The sequence below is a fragment of a genome, unplaced genomic scaffold, assembly GCF_019419815.1.
Source record: "Pyrus x bretschneideri cultivar Hongxiangsu unplaced genomic scaffold, Pyrus_bretschneideri_v1 Contig12, whole genome shotgun sequence".
NCBI lineage: Eukaryota > Viridiplantae > Streptophyta > Magnoliopsida > Rosales > Rosaceae > Pyrus > Pyrus x bretschneideri.
In genome coordinates this window covers 4,101,313-4,118,796 of record NW_025999413.1, presented here as the reverse complement: position 1 = coordinate 4,118,796, position 17,484 = coordinate 4,101,313, and the positions used below count along the sequence as shown (strand labels likewise).

The following is a 17,484-nucleotide window of genomic DNA, read 5'->3' as shown; positions in this document are numbered from 1 at the left end:
CAAATTGGCATTGTAGATGCATGTCTATATCATTCTTACTTTACTAACCATATGTCAAACTAATTACCACATAAATATTATGCTACATTACTGAATATCGATACATGTCATATCAACGAGAGAAACATTTATGAATTAGGGACGTAAGGATGGAAAGTGTCCCAAACTTATTATGCGTCAGCATATGTTTAACTTTTTTATATAACAATGTGTAATTGATTAAAACATCACCGTTTTAGTGCCCATAACATATCCAAATGATCACAGTATATAGTTGAATTATTTGCTACAAGAATCCGAGTGTTTCCTTTTGTCCATTTTGCCCGGTTGTAGTCTGATGAATCCCATCCATACATCTCGTGTCAATTCTTTGTTGCATTATCCAAGCAAGCAGAAAACACGAGTCTTTCCTTTTTCTTGGTAGTGTGAGATTGAACTACTGTTCGATCCAACTGGCGGCAAAACCACCCGAGCCTTCTCCACCACATCTTCTACTGCATTGCCACATGTACTCCCCGAATCTAAGCTGCTCAGGGTGGGCCAGCGCCAAAGCTCTAGTAGCCCTAGTAGCCAGCCATGGACCCCACAAGAACCTCTGACTTGACAGGGGGACCCACACCCCACAAAGCATAGCCAACTGAATGAGGATTTGTGAGGATCCTGAAATCATCTAATTACTAATTACGTCTGTTATTGTATATCGTATATCGTGTAATTATAAATTATTATAAATTTTTTTATTTAAAATTAAATATGTAAAAACTGATCGTGTAATATACGATAAACAAACGTAATCGAAGGATTCCAAAATTCTCATCCGGAGAAAACCCTTATTCATAGCCAACCACAAGATAACGTAACAACTTTTCTAGGCCACTTATTATTTTCCACGTGTCGCTTCCTGATTCCTTCCCTCCCCACTGTTCCTTTGGCGCTCTGCCTACGGTTAGACCCCCAAACTACCTCTCCCTCCGCACTCACAAGTCACAGGACTCACAACTCAATTATTACTCAAAATTTTAGAGTCTGAGAAGTCGAGAGAGAGATGTTGAAGGAAGATCAGAGCAATGGGACTGCTGCCAACAACAACTGGGCACGTGTTTGCGACACGTGCCGGGCAGCAGCTTGCACGGTGTTTTGTCGTGCAGACTCGGCGTACCTATGCTCGGGCTGCGACGCCACCATTCATGCTGCTAATTGTGTGGCGTCGCGTCATGAGCGTGTGTGGGTATGCGAGGCGTGCGAGCGTGCCCCAGCCGCTTTTCTGTGCAAAGCGGATTCGGCTTCGCTTTGCACGGCCTGCGACGCGGACATCCACTCTGCCAATCCTCTGGCGAGGCGCCACCAGCGCGTGCCCATCCTGCCTATTTCTGGTTGCCCGTACGGCCCTCAGGCAATTGAGCATGGCAGGATGAAGTTGGTGAGGTCCGCCACGGCGGAGATGGAGGATGGGTTTATGAGCCAGGAAGGAGATGAAACCATTGATGAGGAAGATGAGGATGAGGCAGCATCATGGTTGTTGCTCAACCCAGTGAAAAACAACAACAACAACAACACCACCACCACCACCACAAAGAACAATGGGCTTTTCTTTGGAGTGGAGGTTGATGAGTATTTGGATCTTGTGGAGTACAACTCATGTGCTGATCAGAATAATCAGTTCACTGATCATCATCAGCAAGAACAGCAGCAGGAACAACATTATGGGGTCCCACACAAGAATTATGGAGGAGATAGTGTTGTGCCAGTTCATCAGTATGGAGAAGTAGGGAAAGCCCACCAGATGCAGCAGCTGCAGAAGCAAAGTTTTCATCAGTTGGGTTTGGAGTATGAGTCCTCAAAAGCTGCATACAGTTACAATGATTCTCTAAGTCACAGTGTAAGCTTCTTAATTCTCTCTACTCTGCTGTCTAATCATGGTTACTGTTAATTAATTAACTACTCCAGTTAATGTTGATACTTTGTTAAACTTTGATTATCAGAAGTCAAAACCCTAGATAATTTGAACAACAGGTTTTAATTAACATATCTGGTGGTTTATCTTGGAAACCCTAATTGTGTTCCTCCTAATAATCTAATCAAGTCTAATTTCTGTGCTCCACTACACTATCACACTTTTGTCATTTTTCTTTTTAATTGGTACACCTTCTGAGCTTGATAGATTGCCATGTAATTCTATCTACATAAACTTTTCTTTCTACAATGGTACACAAATATTAAGTTTTTGCGCATAAATTCAATTTATATTGTGTGACTTTCAATGCTATGTAATACTAAGTGCTAAGGGTGTTTTAGCTGTTAGATTTGATTTTCACAACTATTACATCTTCTATTTTCAACTTCAACCATTTATTTTTCGTATCAGTCAATGATACTTACTAATGAAGAAAAATTGCAATTTTTCAGAACTTTTGTAAGCTCTTTTTCTTTGCTTTTGTTGTTCAAAGGGTGGAATCTCAAAGGGTGGAATCGAACACCACGAATATTTTCGTTCCCTTTCTTTTGCCTTCCCCTTTTTAACTCCAAGTCAGAGAAAATAGAATCTGGTCCAAATGTGCTGTACCAAATTGTCATGAATTGCTTAGAAAATTTGCCTTTTCAAGTTTATCCATAGATAATTGTTACTTAACAGGATTTATGCTCTCATTTTGCTTTGAGTAACTCAGTTAGCTCATCGCACATGATGTCATTGTGGATTATCCAAAAAAAAAATCGCTATAACGAGGTTTTACTGTACCTTATATTTCTACATATTTTCATTTTCAAAGCCACTTGAACTAGCAATTAAATATGCTGCTGTTTTCCTTTGGTCATGTAATAGGTTTCTGTTTCATCCATGGATGTTGGAGTTGTACCGAGTTCAACGATGATCGATATCTCAATTTCGCACCCGAGAACTCCCAAAGGAACTATTGACCTTTTCAGTGGATCTTCCATTCAAATGCCAACCCAACTAAGTCCAATGGACAGGGAGGCCAGGGTTCTCAGGTACAGAGAGAAGAAAAAGACGAGGAAGTTTGAGAAAACAATCCGGTATGCCTCAAGGAAGGCCTACGCGGAGACCAGACCCCGAATCAAGGGCCGATTTGCAAAGCGAACTGAAATGGAAGTTGAAGTCGACCAAATGTTCTCCACAACGCTGATGGCGGAAAATGGATATGGCATTGTTCCATCATTCTAGTTACGACATTCAAAAGATGAAAGATGACCCTATCTCTTCAAATAACACCTTGTGCTGGTTTTCAGTCATATCAATTAAGTCTGCTACTGATATTTAGTGTATCTTTTTCCAGTTTAGTTGGTCTAAATTATTGAGATGTGTGAAGTGTGATTGGTAATTCTGTATATTGTTCTCAATCTCCTTGCAACTTCAGTGTTGTAAATGCATTTACATCTTTTTAACTAAAAATTTAACATTCTCAGAAATTTCAACTTCAATGTTTAGAAGTAATTATCCATGAATTTACAATTCTGCAGTAGTTGCTTGTTTTCTTGAAGCACAAGGAGCCTTCTTTGCTTTTGTTTTGGAGCTTGATTCTTCTAGAGTCTTGCTCTTTCCACACGGGATATACATTTCAGTAGTGCCAACTTACTGGACTCACTTGTCTACCCTCAAGAACTTTGCTAGAGGCATATTTTTACTGCACCCAACTTATACCGCAAAAAGGTCCACCAGCTCGATTACGGTCTATGATCTACTAATTGCAACTTTTAACGAAATGAAAAAATGGCATCCAAGAAGCAGTTTTCCATGTATATCCGATTTGGAGGTTGATCTAAATTTCTTAACCGCTGAACGATGGTGAAAGAAGTGAAGGGTGATTGAATGCCATTGTAAACTCTAACAATGACATTCCTTCGATAGGATATTTGGGGTATGTTCCTTATAGGGAATATGATGGAGGTCCTGTTTGCTTTATTTGCTAGTGTCATTGTGATTGTGCTGTCTAGAAGTTAAAATGCTACTTAATTTATGCAAGCAATCAAAGCTCATATTTCATCAGAAAAAACTGTGACCACCAATCCTTACACGGCCTTATTTTCATCAACATTCGTCCTCAATTTTCTCAAAAATTAAAACATTGCTAGCTACACTTACGAAAATTCTGTTTTGTGTGAAAGGCTCAATGATATCTGAAAGTGAAGCTTAAGACAAATAGACACATTGGCTCAATGATATGTGAAAGTGAAACCAATTATAGTTCAGCCGCTGAAAGTAGCTTCATGCATATGGAGCTTATTGAAGATTTAAAGCTGGATGTGTGTTGGTTGCTCCGAATTTTGTCCGATCAAACTCAAGAAGATACCAGAATCTGTGATGTAATGGGTTGAGCATCTGCCTCGCTGATTTCCCTTCACTCCTTTAGACAGATTCTAACTTCATCATCACCTGCAAACGCTCATAGCAACTAAAACGAATGTCCAGATGCATGCATTAATATGTGCACCCTTTTCAACCAAGGATGAAGATTACTTTCTGTGCAAGAATGGCCTTGTAAGGGTGAAGTAGCTCCGGCGGTGTACGGTGTGGATTGACATAGAACATGGTCCTTAAGTGCATCCACAGAAGACATTCATGGGATGTAATCTGTCACGAATATCTTATCTCAGTATTCGAAGGGAACACCTCTGATTTGAACATGCAGCAGAATCTGCAAATTATTCATACAATTTGGTGGTTTTTACTTTTTTCATTCCAAATTGCCATCCATTAACCATGAGTGCATAGAACAAACTGAATAGTGAGTTTCCATGGGTAGGATCTACATCAACAAGGACATACTGCATTTTCTTCACCCTTTTCAAAAGATATATGCACATGATCAGCACATGGGAGAACAAAAGTTACACCAAAATCATAGATATATGTAGATTTTATCGTATAAAGGATTCTTAACTTCATTGTGGTGTGTATCAAGTTGCACCAAATCAGGTAATTAGTTGACAAAGAAAAATCCTCAATATGATGAACGCTTAAGTTCTGTATATACATCGATTTTGTTGAAAATGCATCGGTAACATGCTACATTTGTTAGCAACAATAATACTGACACATTACCAGTTGCATATAGACAATCCGTAAAATCTTTTACATAGCGAGACTATGCTAAAACACTCCAAGTTTATGTCAACTTGTGCGTGCTTGCTTGGATATTTGATCACGAAGAAGCAAAAAGTGCACAGCAAATTGTATGCAGTTGTGTGAGAAAAGTTCACTCCACTTTTCACTTTGCAGTATGCACAAAGGCAAAAAAATGAAGGGAATGAAAGAATATGCAAAATGCCAAGTTGCCAACTTTTATTATAAAAGCTAGATAGTGTTGGATGATGATTTTGGATAGCCCAGAAGGTCTTATTCTCTTGTCTCATCAATAAAACAATTAAGCATGGCCAAGTGCCCGCGCATGTTTACCTTTATCTCTTCTTCTTTCTCCTGGCTGGTTGGGCAAAGATGACTAGTCGTTGTGCCTCACTTTTCTACATGATCATGCATCATGAGCCACGTACTAATCATAGTCATTGCGAGAGAATTCTTCTGTCCAGACGTCAATATCATGTCATCGTTCAAACAAAAACATAAAACACCTCATACACAATACATCATCATTAAACATCAAACATTAAACATAATTAAGATAATGCTAAACTCTTCTCATGTAAAGGGTTCTTCTTTTTTCAACGAAGACGTAACATTATTTGATCATACAATGTCATAATACATCACTATATTGTTATTTGTAAAAACTTCGTTCAATTTAGAGTCCATTTAGTCACACATATATGCATGAACAAACTAACGATTATGTTTAGAAGTAAAATCATGATAAAAAATCGTTAATTTATTTAATTCATAAGGAGAAAATGGTCTATAAATTAAATGAATTTTTCTAGGGTTGATCTTTAAATGATAATAAACAAAATTACTTAATGATTTTGATTATAATGTTTATACAATAAATGAAGTCACATTTCAGTTGAATCAACTGGGAAATGCAGTTAGTAATCAGTGTGAGCTAGCTTCTGGGAATCCTAGGCTTCCACATTTCAGTTGTGAAGATTGAAAGTCGAGAGAGAGAGAGAGTTGGATTTTCAGCAGAAAATATTTGGGTCAGGTAATTAAGGTCGAAATGTTGTTCTTCTTCCTCCAGAATCCAGAAAAAGGAAAAAGCATAATGATGAATGATTCAGTTGCATCATTTTTGTCAGCAAAAAAAGAAGAGAAAAAACAAGGAAGGAAGGTGGAATCGGGGGTAGAAATATAACGGGCTGCTCAAGAATGTTCAGGACCTACAAACTCCCCAATTGGGGGAGGCCCAGCACTTGTAACCCAACTAAAACACACTGCTACTTATGTAACGAGACAAAATTACTGAAGACTTTGTCAACTAAAAATCAATTAGAACATGATAAATAGCTGAATGGCTTATTTTTCTTCTTCGATTCAGCTTTTTAAGTGTTATTTTGATTTGTCACAAAAAAAGAAGTTTGCGTACCCATCGATTCTAAATCCGCCCCTGTCTACATATAACTGCAAACTAATTGCAATTACATCTCACAAACATGAGTCCCAAATCTTGTAACTGCTAGCTAACTTCAATTGCATCTTACAAATGTAATCTCCAAATCCCATCTCTTCTTATCCTTCTTTCTTCCTTTCTAGATTTAACATTTCAACCAAATTAATTAACGAAAACATAATGTTACTCACACACCTATTTTTACCTCTTACACATTCTTAATAATTTTTTGCTATTGATTTTCTTTAATTCATTCGATCTACAGCAAAAATTGACAATGTGTGAGAAGTAAAAATAATTGTATGGATAACACTATTCTTAATGGGATTAAGTCTACTTGGATTTTTTTTTTTTTTTTTTTTTGGAAACTACTCGGATATTTTTCTAACACAATTAATTATAGCTAGATTTGGAATTACGTGCATCAGTAAAACCTTCCAAATAACGCCATAATGTCATCATTCACCTAACACATGGCGATACAGTAAAATATGCCCAATTGATGTTGCAGAATTTAATTACTCGGACGCTTTTAAAAAATAAAAGTGGGTACATTGCAATCATTTTGTGTAAAACCAATCCCATATATCTTTGTAAATGTCCTAAATTTATACATCAATCAAACTTTCCTGTTGTCATCAGATCACTTATACGAGTGTGATAGATCGGAAATTGAACTGGAGAGCAAAGCATCAGATGGCTATCTAGCTAGACAGTGTGATATAGCAATGTGGACTGCAAATTCCACCACCGCGCCTGGCGGTTTCGTTGGGCTCGTACGGAATCCAGCGACGCCTGCCACCGCCATAGCCTTCATTCTTGGCTTTCCGACGGCGGTCCTGATTCTAGTTTGCCTCTTACATTATTTTCTTAAAACTTGGCCCAACTTAAGAAGTGATGCAAGAAGTGATGCAGGTGATTCTTGTGAGCCAAAGATTCTAGTGATAATGCCTGGAGAGCAAACACCCACATACTTGGCAAAGCCCCTCCCTAATCCCACTCACCAGACTCAAAATGCATGACATGTCTTTGCTTCTTATTCCACATGCATGATTCTGTAGTCACTTATCTTGCAGGATATCTTTCTTCTGGTTTTAAGTTACTAGTTAGTTAGCGCGATCGCTCATGGTATATGTATGTGTATTACATTTTTTTACAGAATATTGTTGGCAAATTGTTTTGATGGGTGGTTGGTTTTGTATATATTTATGTATTTTACGATGATGTTGTGATCTCTACTATGGGAGAGCTCTTAAATAGGCATGCTGTACCCGGTATATCAGATCTGCTCATCATTTTCATTTTCTTCGTTGATAAAACTCTTCCGTTTTCTTTCCAGCAGATTTTGTACTGTGATGTGGTTTCATTTGTCATAAGAATGTTCTGATTCAATCGAAAAAAAGAGAAAAGTATGCTAATGGACATTCACGAAACGTCGATACCAGATGGAATTTAGGTCTAGAACAAAATCAACAAGTCGCCACAACGAAGGTCTTCCTATTTGGTTAGCTACAGCATCTGAAAAGTAAACTATCCTTTAATCATCCAGATCTAGTAGGAACATTCACCAAATTAAACCGGCCTGTACTAGTTAAAACAACGGAGATTTTGACGTTGGTAGGGTGCTAACCCTGCGGGGAAAGTTCTAGTAAACCAATTTTAACCTCCCAAAGAGAGCGTCTTTCCGTGTTAGCGACCGTATCAAGAATAATTTCTTACAAAGCTCTTCCATGTTTAAGCAGAAACCTCGCGAAGTCGATCACACCCTCATGATTTTCACCACCTTTAGGTGACTAAGGAAGGGACTTAACTTTTTTTTATAGTATCAAAGCAAGGTTGTTCCACATGTAAAGCCAAACAGCTGCACCCACTCCACGTCATCCCCTATGTGTTGTTCACGTATTAGGCTTGAAAATTTGCCACACGTGAGGAGGCGTGTTGAGAATAAATCTCACATTGATGGACTTATAAATAAGTTGGGGTACTTCTTATATTGCAAATTAGTTTTATGATGGAATCTCTCAACTTCCTCAAAGTCCCCCATTGGTGAGGAACCAAACCATGCAAAAGCTTATAAGAGACCGATTCCCCATATTGCGAACTTTCTTCACCGAATACTAATTTTTCGTAGCAAGTTTTTAGGCGAGCACAGCCTGCTAATGCAAGTTCTTGTATGAACACAAATTCAAGGAAAGAAAAAAACAGTTCCGCCAATCAACAACAGCTAGCTCCGTGAAGTTCATTTTCCTTAGCTTTTGTGATAAGTACGTAAGAAACAAATATTGGATTCGAATATAATTCCGAAATAGAGAGAAAGAGATGCATGTGAAAACAAGAAAACTTCTATAACAATCCATGACCAGGTGGCCAAGCAAAGTCCAAAAAAAAAAAAAATCACTATCACTATTCATGTACAACAAAGGCAATAATTGTAAATTTATAGCTTAGATGATAAAATTTCCTTCCTTCTTATCAGGTCACTGTGGAACTTTATATAAAGCTAATGCCAGCTTATAAAACCAAAGCATAGTTCATTCATTTGTCACATTTGCATTGTAAAAAACCAGAGAGACAGCAATGAGGCCTTCAGCTGCAAACTCCACCACCGCGGCTACTGGTCACGATGCCATATTCAGAAACTGGAATTCTCCGATGCCATACCTCTTTGGAGGCCTAGCACTCATGTTGGGGCTCGTTGCGGCAGCGTTGCTGATTCTTGCTTGCTCCTTACACAACAGCTCAAGCAGCAGCAGTAGTGATCAAGATCAGAAACCAACTAGACCAGTGGACATAGAGGCTGGAGATTCTGAACCCAAAATTCTTGTCATAATGGCTGGAGAGAAAACACCAACATACTTGGCAAACCCCATCACATGTTCTACTACTCTCTCTCATGCACCAACTGATCATCAAAACGTCTGAGTTGAGCTTTGGTTTGGTTTTTCTAGTTTAATTCTAGTTTCAGTCTCCTCCTCCTACTACTACTGCAGGCTTGTCGGATCTTGCGGAAATTTATGTAAATTGAAGAGAGCATTATAATTGTTATACAAACCATTTTCTTCCCTTGATTTCTGTTTTATTGTGAGTGTTATGATCATGGTTTCTCCTCTAGTTTTGGGATCAATCTGAAAGTGCGATTCAATTTGTTAGGCTTTAAATTTTAGGACAATTGCATGGCACCTAGGTTTGAAATTAAACTTTTTAGGCTTTTTAGCTAAAAAAATGGTCTCTGAGATTAACATAACTCCTCAAATTTTGGTTCGTCACAATAAAAATCGATCGTAGTGATCTCTAATTTTGTCCACTGTAAATCTTTTGGTCCTTTAGTAAAAAACCAACTTTTAATTTTCTGCTGGGTTTTCTTCTTCTTTTTCATGGTTTGGAATATTTGTTGAGCATGGTTTATGATGATGTTCAGATCTGAAAGGCAAGCAAACTAAAAGTTTGGCATATCTTGGGAAGCAATTAAACTTGAAAGTTCAGTTCAACCTTCCATACACAGGTGGTGATTTAACCAACTCAAATTACCTCCTCCAAAATTACACCCTTTTAGTAGCTATTCCAAAACTCAAAAGAGAAGAAATTGCACATCAATTAATGTTTACGCTTCTTAATCGTACACGGCGGTGGCCAATGATATTTGCTAGCACTATAACACTCTGGTATCTTAATTTTGATGTATATGTAGATTACTAAAGAAGACTATTACAATCTGAGGATTATTGTGTGATACTGAAATACTTTCACGTGATATAACCAATCTATTATCTGCTCTAGTGTGACAGCCCGTCCCAGATTTTTCGTACCGTAGGGATAAAATGACGGTTTTGCCCCTAGTGATTTTGTTTCGTTGTGTGGTTGTTTTGGGGATTTGGTTGGTTGCTTTTGGACCACACACACACACCCACACTCATTCTTATCATCTGCCCTGTCCCGTATCTCTCTCTCTCTCCCTCTTCTTCATCATTTACGTACGAACAAGAACCAAAGTACTCGAAAATATTACGGATCGAGGAAGAAAATTATACCTTTGCGTTCGTGAGGTTCATACGAGTTCAACCATACCCATTTCAGGTAAGGAAACCTTTGTTTTCATGTCGAACTCAAGATCCCCAATTTGGTCACTGTTCATGCACACGTTTTTGGAAATTTCAGGTTTATAGGAAGTTTGGTGAGGTCCTTAGAAAGCTCAGGGTGGTTTGTTTAAAGGTTTTGGACGTCGGGATCAGTGAGTTGCAGTTTGGCCGGATTTTGTGAAGTTTTTCCGGCGAGATTCCGTTGGTTTTAGTGCTTGAAAGTGGTAAGGTTTTGTTCCTCTAGTTGTAAGCTTCATTATGGTACCAATTTCATGACATTTGGGTGAAAAACGAGTGAGAAACAAAGGTTTGAAGTTTTTCCAGTTTTTCGGTGACGGCGACGGCGCCAGAGGTTGACCAAAGAAGACGACGGAATATTCCTAACGGCGTTAGGTTAACTTTAACGGAATCTATTAGTTTTAATGGAATATTCCTAACGGCATTAACTGACATCGTCAGTGTGCCAGACACGTGCCTGCGCATGGGTAGCGCGTGTGACGTCAGAAAATTATTTTAAAAATATGGAGATGTTCGTAAGGTTGAGTAGATCACGTTGGTGTATTCATACACCCCATTTGAGCATTGTATGAGAAGTTATTACCTAGTTTTGGTTATGTGCTTTAAATTAACGTTTTTATAGTTGTTTCGCATATAGGCGAGACCTATCCCGAGGACGAGCGCAGTCACTCGAGGCAAAGGGGTTACGACCCTTCTACATATCAGTAAGTGGGCTTTTGGTTTTCCGTATATACCTATATACTTGTGATATTCCCAGAAAATGAAATGAAACGTTTATATGTTTTAAATGCCATGCATTGCGTTTGCCTATTTAATGATGCATTAATAGTTGCATATATGTATGTTTGGTGATGTGGACGCACAGGTAAGTGGCAGGTAAGTTATGGTTTATGTTTGTGATTAGTAGTGATATGAGATGCATAGAGAGCTCATAACCTGCACCGCCAGTGTTAGTGCTCCCGCCCAGAGTAGGGCACAGTCCTTCACGTGATGATCACCTCCCGCACCACACGCTCATCTTGGATCCAAGTTAGGTGCACATGTCCTGTTGTATAGACCACTATAGGTGGTTCTAACTCGTAGGTGACCCGCGATTATTCGCCTAGTCTTCACGTAATCATAGCACTTGAGCGTACCTATTTACACCCAGTCCTGTCGTATAGACCACTTTAGGTGGTTTCGACTCAGTGTGCAGGTATAGTTAGTGAGTTGGAGATTTGAGCTTTAGATTCAGCCGTACAGGTCACGTTAGGTGACTCTGGCTGACAGATTGCATTGCATTGATTGACATTACCTGGTTTCCTTACATTTTATGTAGAGGCATTCGACATGGCATATTTCTGAGCATGTTTTCTATATGTGTTTATTTTCTATTTTCTGGGAAACTATACAGGTTTTACGGCGAGGGGTTAGAACTTTGTTAATGAAATGGTTTTGAAAAGCTTTGTTTTTGCCCACTCACACTTTTTGTTTTACGCCCCTCCAGGTTCTAGTTTGGATTGCTCTTTTGGTGGCTCTCGAGGGATTCATGGCATATCTGACAAATTATCACCAGTGTAGGACCACCTCTGGGTGTGTTTCGTTAGTGTTTGTTCCTCTGGATTGCACTAGGTCTTTTGTGCTCTGAATATTATTTTTCACACTTACACTTGCACATGTGTGTTATCTACTCAGTGTATAGCTTGATTTTTTATTTATTTGTACTTTTATTATTATTTTTAGCTTTCGCACTGTGCACATGGTTACGTCACTCTCACGTGACGGCCAGCATGCCTTGATCTCGGTCGGGGTGTGTCATCTAGTACCATAGATTAATGCTTCTTAATCGTACGCGTTGGCTAATGATTTCAAATTTCATTTTTTAGCTTTTTATACTCCTTTTGTGAGAGCTAATAAAAATTGTAATATATATATATATATTTTTTTTTAGTACATCGATATTTTTACACTAAGGATGAGTTCAGCTAAATCACAAAGTGGACAACCTAATTTAGTATCGAATTCGTCATCCACTAGATTCGAACCTAAGACCTCTTATTTTCAAGTGAAGTAATACTACAAAACTGTAGTACTTAGTGACATAATTTGGATTATATATGATTAGTAAAAGAAGTGTGTCAATTAGGTATTATATGATATTGAAACTACAACTGTGATATAATCAAATCCATTACGTTCTCTAATACCATATAATTTCGCAGCCCCATGGAATTATACCTTCCACCATGTAGACTTCTAATTACAAGCTTTTCACTGTTACAGCTTTGCCAATGAATTCTAACTACGATCGCTTCTTTTTGTTTTTTGAGCAAAACTATCACTTAAGTGATAACTATGAAGATTATGTAATTAAAGAAAGCTAATTGCAAGGGTTTTATTTAATTAATTGATCAATAAGCTGACTTAATTGGAAGAAGTGTCCTACTTTGAGAACCTGCCGTCTGCAAGAGTCTTTTAGTAGGTTACTTTTTCACATCATTAGCCAACTAAATTTGACAGAAACGCAAAAGCCAAAAAGTAACCGATGGATGAGATCAACAGAGACGTGGCTTCTCGGAGTATGTATTTATCATTTTTGGTAAATCCACTGTCTCCATTTTCTTGGACATTTGGCAAGAATAATACTTACATTTCATTTCCCTTTTAGTAGATGAGTTCATTCTTTATTGTAAAAATTTTTAAATCAGAATCGTTTAATGTTTTATCTTTATTTAAAAATCATTTTCATAAAAAATCATTCAAATCGGATACCATTTGGACATCTAAATGTATCAAATAAATCAATGATTCATTATGAATATACAACTTGATACTTTCGTTGTTGATTTATTTATTTGAAACATTTGGATGATTAAATGATGTCCGTTTTGAATGATTTTTTTGTTGAAATAATCTTCAAATGAAGATTAAGTGATTAGACAGTTTCGATTATAATATTTTACAATGAAGATACATTATAAGTAATTAGGGGAATGAATTCATCCCAAAAAGGAATGCAAGCATTATCCTTTGACAAATTAGTCCAAGAGGAATACAATTTCCATTTTCTACGTCAACTTTAGTGGGGAGCATAGGAAATGATGAAATCCACTGGGTTTTTATATTTATAGTCACATTTCTATGAAGTTTCTTGTGAAAGTTGATAGAAATTGACCAAATCTAGCAAAAATCTCTCTCAACCAATGTTCATGGACAGCATCAAAGAAAAAACCAATGCTCATGGATACTATAATATCAATTTCTTTTGATAGCGCGGCAAAGTTTATGTGTAGTTGGTTTAGTGGGGCCAATGTTTTGCACCATTTTACCAGCAGTAAAACATATATACACATATGCATATACATAAGTTTTTAGGGTTATTCCAATAATAAGGAGGGATAAAGTAATGGATAGGCATATCACGTATGTCATTTGAATTAGTTCAGAATAATTCCATATTATTGTTTCGCATTTTAGTTAAAATCGTCATTGAGATTGACACAATTTCTCACTTTGGTCCATAAGATTTGGATTCGTTAAAAGTGATTCTTGAATTTGTTCATTATCAATCATTTTGGTCATTCCGTAAAAATTCTGTTAAATTAGGATCAAAATGACTAAATACCCTCAATTTAATAAACAACAGACCAAAATGATTTGACAAAAATTGGGCAGTTTTTTTCATTTTGGTCTTATTTAACGGAGATTTTCATGAAATGATCAAAATGATTAATGCCAGACAAACTCATGAACCATTTCTATCGATTTTAAATCTCATGAACTATTTTGACTAAAAAGCCTTATTATTTTGCACCAAAATTTTATTCCTAGATGGGATTAGAAAGAGATTGATTTTCAAGCACCCTTATAGCCTCTCTCACACCCCTCAAATAATCATAGTTAAATAGGAATATATAAAAAACTAAATAGGGTGTGTGTTTATTATCTTTCATTTATCCAGAAAATTTGGGCGCAGGGATATATATGATGACTGAAAATTCACTAACGTTAGTTATTGGAGAAACACCTAAACATAGAATAAGTTACCATAATTTCTCTGTAGCTAAATCCCTTGGCTTACGGTTAGAGTCTTCCACCACCGGTTGCCCTAGTAGATTACTAATTTTATACTATATTAGTCTCGTATTAGAGCATTATTTTATAATTTATTCAACTATATTAATTTCTCTATGGCTCAATCCCTTGGCGTTCGGTTAGACCAAAGAGTCTTCCACCACCGGTTGCCCTAATAAATTTTAAATTTTATACTATAGTCTCGTATTATAGGCTTAAAGCATTAGTTTATAATTTATTCAACTAACATGGTTGAGCTTGTGGAGGTTTGGCAGAACACATGGATCATGGTGTTTTTATCCTAAGAGAAGTGGCATCTCGGAAATGTGTTTTAGTTACTGTTACTAATGGACGACCTAGAAATTTAGACCCACGGAATATTAACACTAAATGGAGAAAAAGGTGGTGGTTTTCTTAGTTGAATTATCTTGGATATTGCTAATTAGTGTGACATCCCACATCGCTCAGGGGAGTGATCCTTAAATGTATATTTCCATCCCTACCTAGCACGAGGCCTTTTGGGAGCTCACTGGCTTCGGGTTCCATGGGAACTCCGAAGTTAAGCGAGTAGCGCGCGAGAGCACTTCCAGGATGGGTGACCCATCGGGAAGTTCTCGTGTGAGTTCCCAAAAACAAAACCGTGAGGGCGTCGTCGGGGCCCAAAGCGGACAATATCGTGCTACGGTGGTGGAGCGGGCCCGGGAAGTGGCCCCCCCCGGGCCGGGATGTGACAATTTGGTATCAGAGCCTAACCCTGGCCGCGTGTGTGCCGACGAGGACGTCGGGCCCCTAAGGGGGGTGGATTGTGACATCCCACATCGCCCAGGGGAGTGATCCTTAAATGTATATTTCCATCCCCTACCTAGCACGAGGCCTTTTGGGAGCTCACTGGCTTCGGGTTCCATGGGAACTCCGAAGTTAAGCGAGTAGCGCGCGAGAGCACTCCCAGGATGGGTGACCCATCGGGAAGTTCTCGTGTGAGTTCCCAGAAACAAAACCGTGAGGGCATGGTCGGGGCCCAAAGCGGACAATATCGTGCTATGGTGGTGGAGTGGGCCCGGAAAGTGGTGCACCCCGGGCCGGGATGTGACAATTAGTCTAAAGGGAAGTGCATTTCGACATCAACATTTCTATAGTGGAAAACATCGGGCATGCGAAATGCTAATTTCCCACTAGGTATTGTATTTTATTTACGTTTTTTACATTTAAAAAAAAAATTCTCATGCAGAACTACAAGTTAATTAATCAGCTTTATTCTCCTTGCTATATCGTATGATAACGTACATGCCGTGTGTGAACGATTTTATAATATTTGTTCGTTACGTTAAACATATCATAAATCTTATTAACTATGCAAATCAGCAATTTTTTTAATAGAAAACTTCATTTTAATCTTTAAAAAAATATGAGTTTTAGATTATAACCTTGTGTAAGATTAAAATTCAATTTTAGTCCCTAGTACATTTAATCATCTCATTTATTAGTTATATTTTGATGTTTTATTTATCTTTTTATTTTTATTTTAATGTATTAATTACATTTAAATTTAATTTTTATTTCGTTCATCATAATATATTTTAATGTCTACATTTAGGCAACTAATTTTTTTTTATAATATATATTTTGATAACAATTTTGTGTGTTAATTATAATACATTTCGGGTTTAGGGTTTTAGTAAATCAGATGGTTCATTTATAATTAAAGAACTAAATATGTGCATATTAATAAAATTAAAATTTAATGTGGAAATATTAAATAAAAATACACATTAAATAACAAATATTGAATATAAATTTTAATAAAAGTACACTTCAAGGGATTAAATTGAATATGTAATCTAGCATCATTTTTTTTTAATTTTAATCTTTTGCAAGGACTAATGTTCAAAAACCCATTTTTTAAATTTTAGATAAAAATTTCAACATTGAACCTAGCTTATTTCTACTTATTATCTCACTCATCCTCACCACTAGACTGGCTCGATCCAATGGCTTAGCTAAGAATCGATGTTGATCTTTCTTTCAGTCTTCCTCTTGGCAAAGAAAATATGTTAAAAGAAATTATTAGCTAGTAAGCCGTATTTGATTAGGCAAATACTGTCTGCCATTATCATAAGGACGATCATAACCTGGACGAGGAAAAGGAAAATGTTTCTATGCTGTAGGGTTTATGTGTCTGTGCATGTATATATGCGACGGCTCGAACACGCAGGTTTACAATGCTATACATGTGGATGATATGAATCAAACCGAAAATTCGAAGCTAATAGTCATGTGGGAACAAATTTGTTGGGTTGGGAGAGGTTGAAAAGTTTTCAAAAAGTTGGTTCTCCATTTCAACAATTCTTTAAAATTGTGGGGCAATATGTTAACATGAATATTTCTTCATAAATTAGTTAATTACAAATAAGGACCCAGCTATGACAACTTTTAGATCGCACTCAGAAATTAAGGGGAAGATGTAAACATCTATAGCTGGCATGCCTATCCATACCTCATAATATTTGATGGGTTTTTGACATTAGACGCCAACAAATTGATTGAAGCTGCTAACCACATGTAATAAGCTAATCCACACAATTTTGTTCATACATATAATTATTATCTTAAAAGTTATACGCAATGGCATGCTGCAAGAAATTTAAGGAAGTTTTGCCATCACTCTCATAACTTTTTTTCAACCATTATTGCTTACGAAATTTGAATTGATAACCTTTTTTTGACAAAATAGAGGCTAAATATAACTAGACTACAATCTTTAATAGAGGCTAAACATAACTAGACTACAATCTTTAGGATAATATCGAATTTCTGGGCGT

At 37.2% G+C, this 17,484-nt stretch overlaps 2 protein-coding genes across 2 annotated transcripts; both read left to right on the top strand.

Annotated features, from left to right (window-relative positions):
• The first annotated feature begins 974 nt into the window (after nt 1-974).
• Nucleotides 975-3,426, top strand: LOC103966816 (zinc finger protein CONSTANS-LIKE 2). Its single transcript, XM_048578043.1, has 2 exons — nt 975-1,879; nt 2,822-3,426. Exons 1-2 carry the CDS (start codon nt 1,046-1,048, stop codon nt 3,179-3,181), a joined length of 1,194 nt encoding a protein of 397 aa, XP_048434000.1. The 5' UTR covers nt 975-1,045; the 3' UTR covers nt 3,182-3,426.
• Nucleotides 3,427-9,095: 5,669 nt separating this feature from the next.
• Nucleotides 9,096-9,440, top strand: LOC103966815 (protein GLUTAMINE DUMPER 1). The gene has a single exon (XM_009380035.3). The coding sequence runs from the start codon at nt 9,096-9,098 to the stop codon at nt 9,438-9,440; it is 345 nt and encodes a 114-aa protein (XP_009378310.1).
• The last annotated feature ends 8,044 nt before the right edge of the window (nt 9,441-17,484 follow it).

Bases quoted from the DNA above. Each gene is read 5' to 3' on its own strand.
- LOC103966816 (XM_048578043.1), top strand. From the start codon at position 1,046: ATGTTGAAGGAAGATCAGAGCAATGGGACTGCTGCCAACAACAACTGG. The intron at 1,880-2,821 runs GTAAGCTTCTTA...GTCATGTAATAG, and splicing joins ATGATTCTCTAAGTCACAGT to GTTTCTGTTTCATCCATGGA.
- LOC103966815 (XM_009380035.3), top strand. From the start codon at position 9,096: ATGAGGCCTTCAGCTGCAAACTCCACCACCGCGGCTACTGGTCACGAT.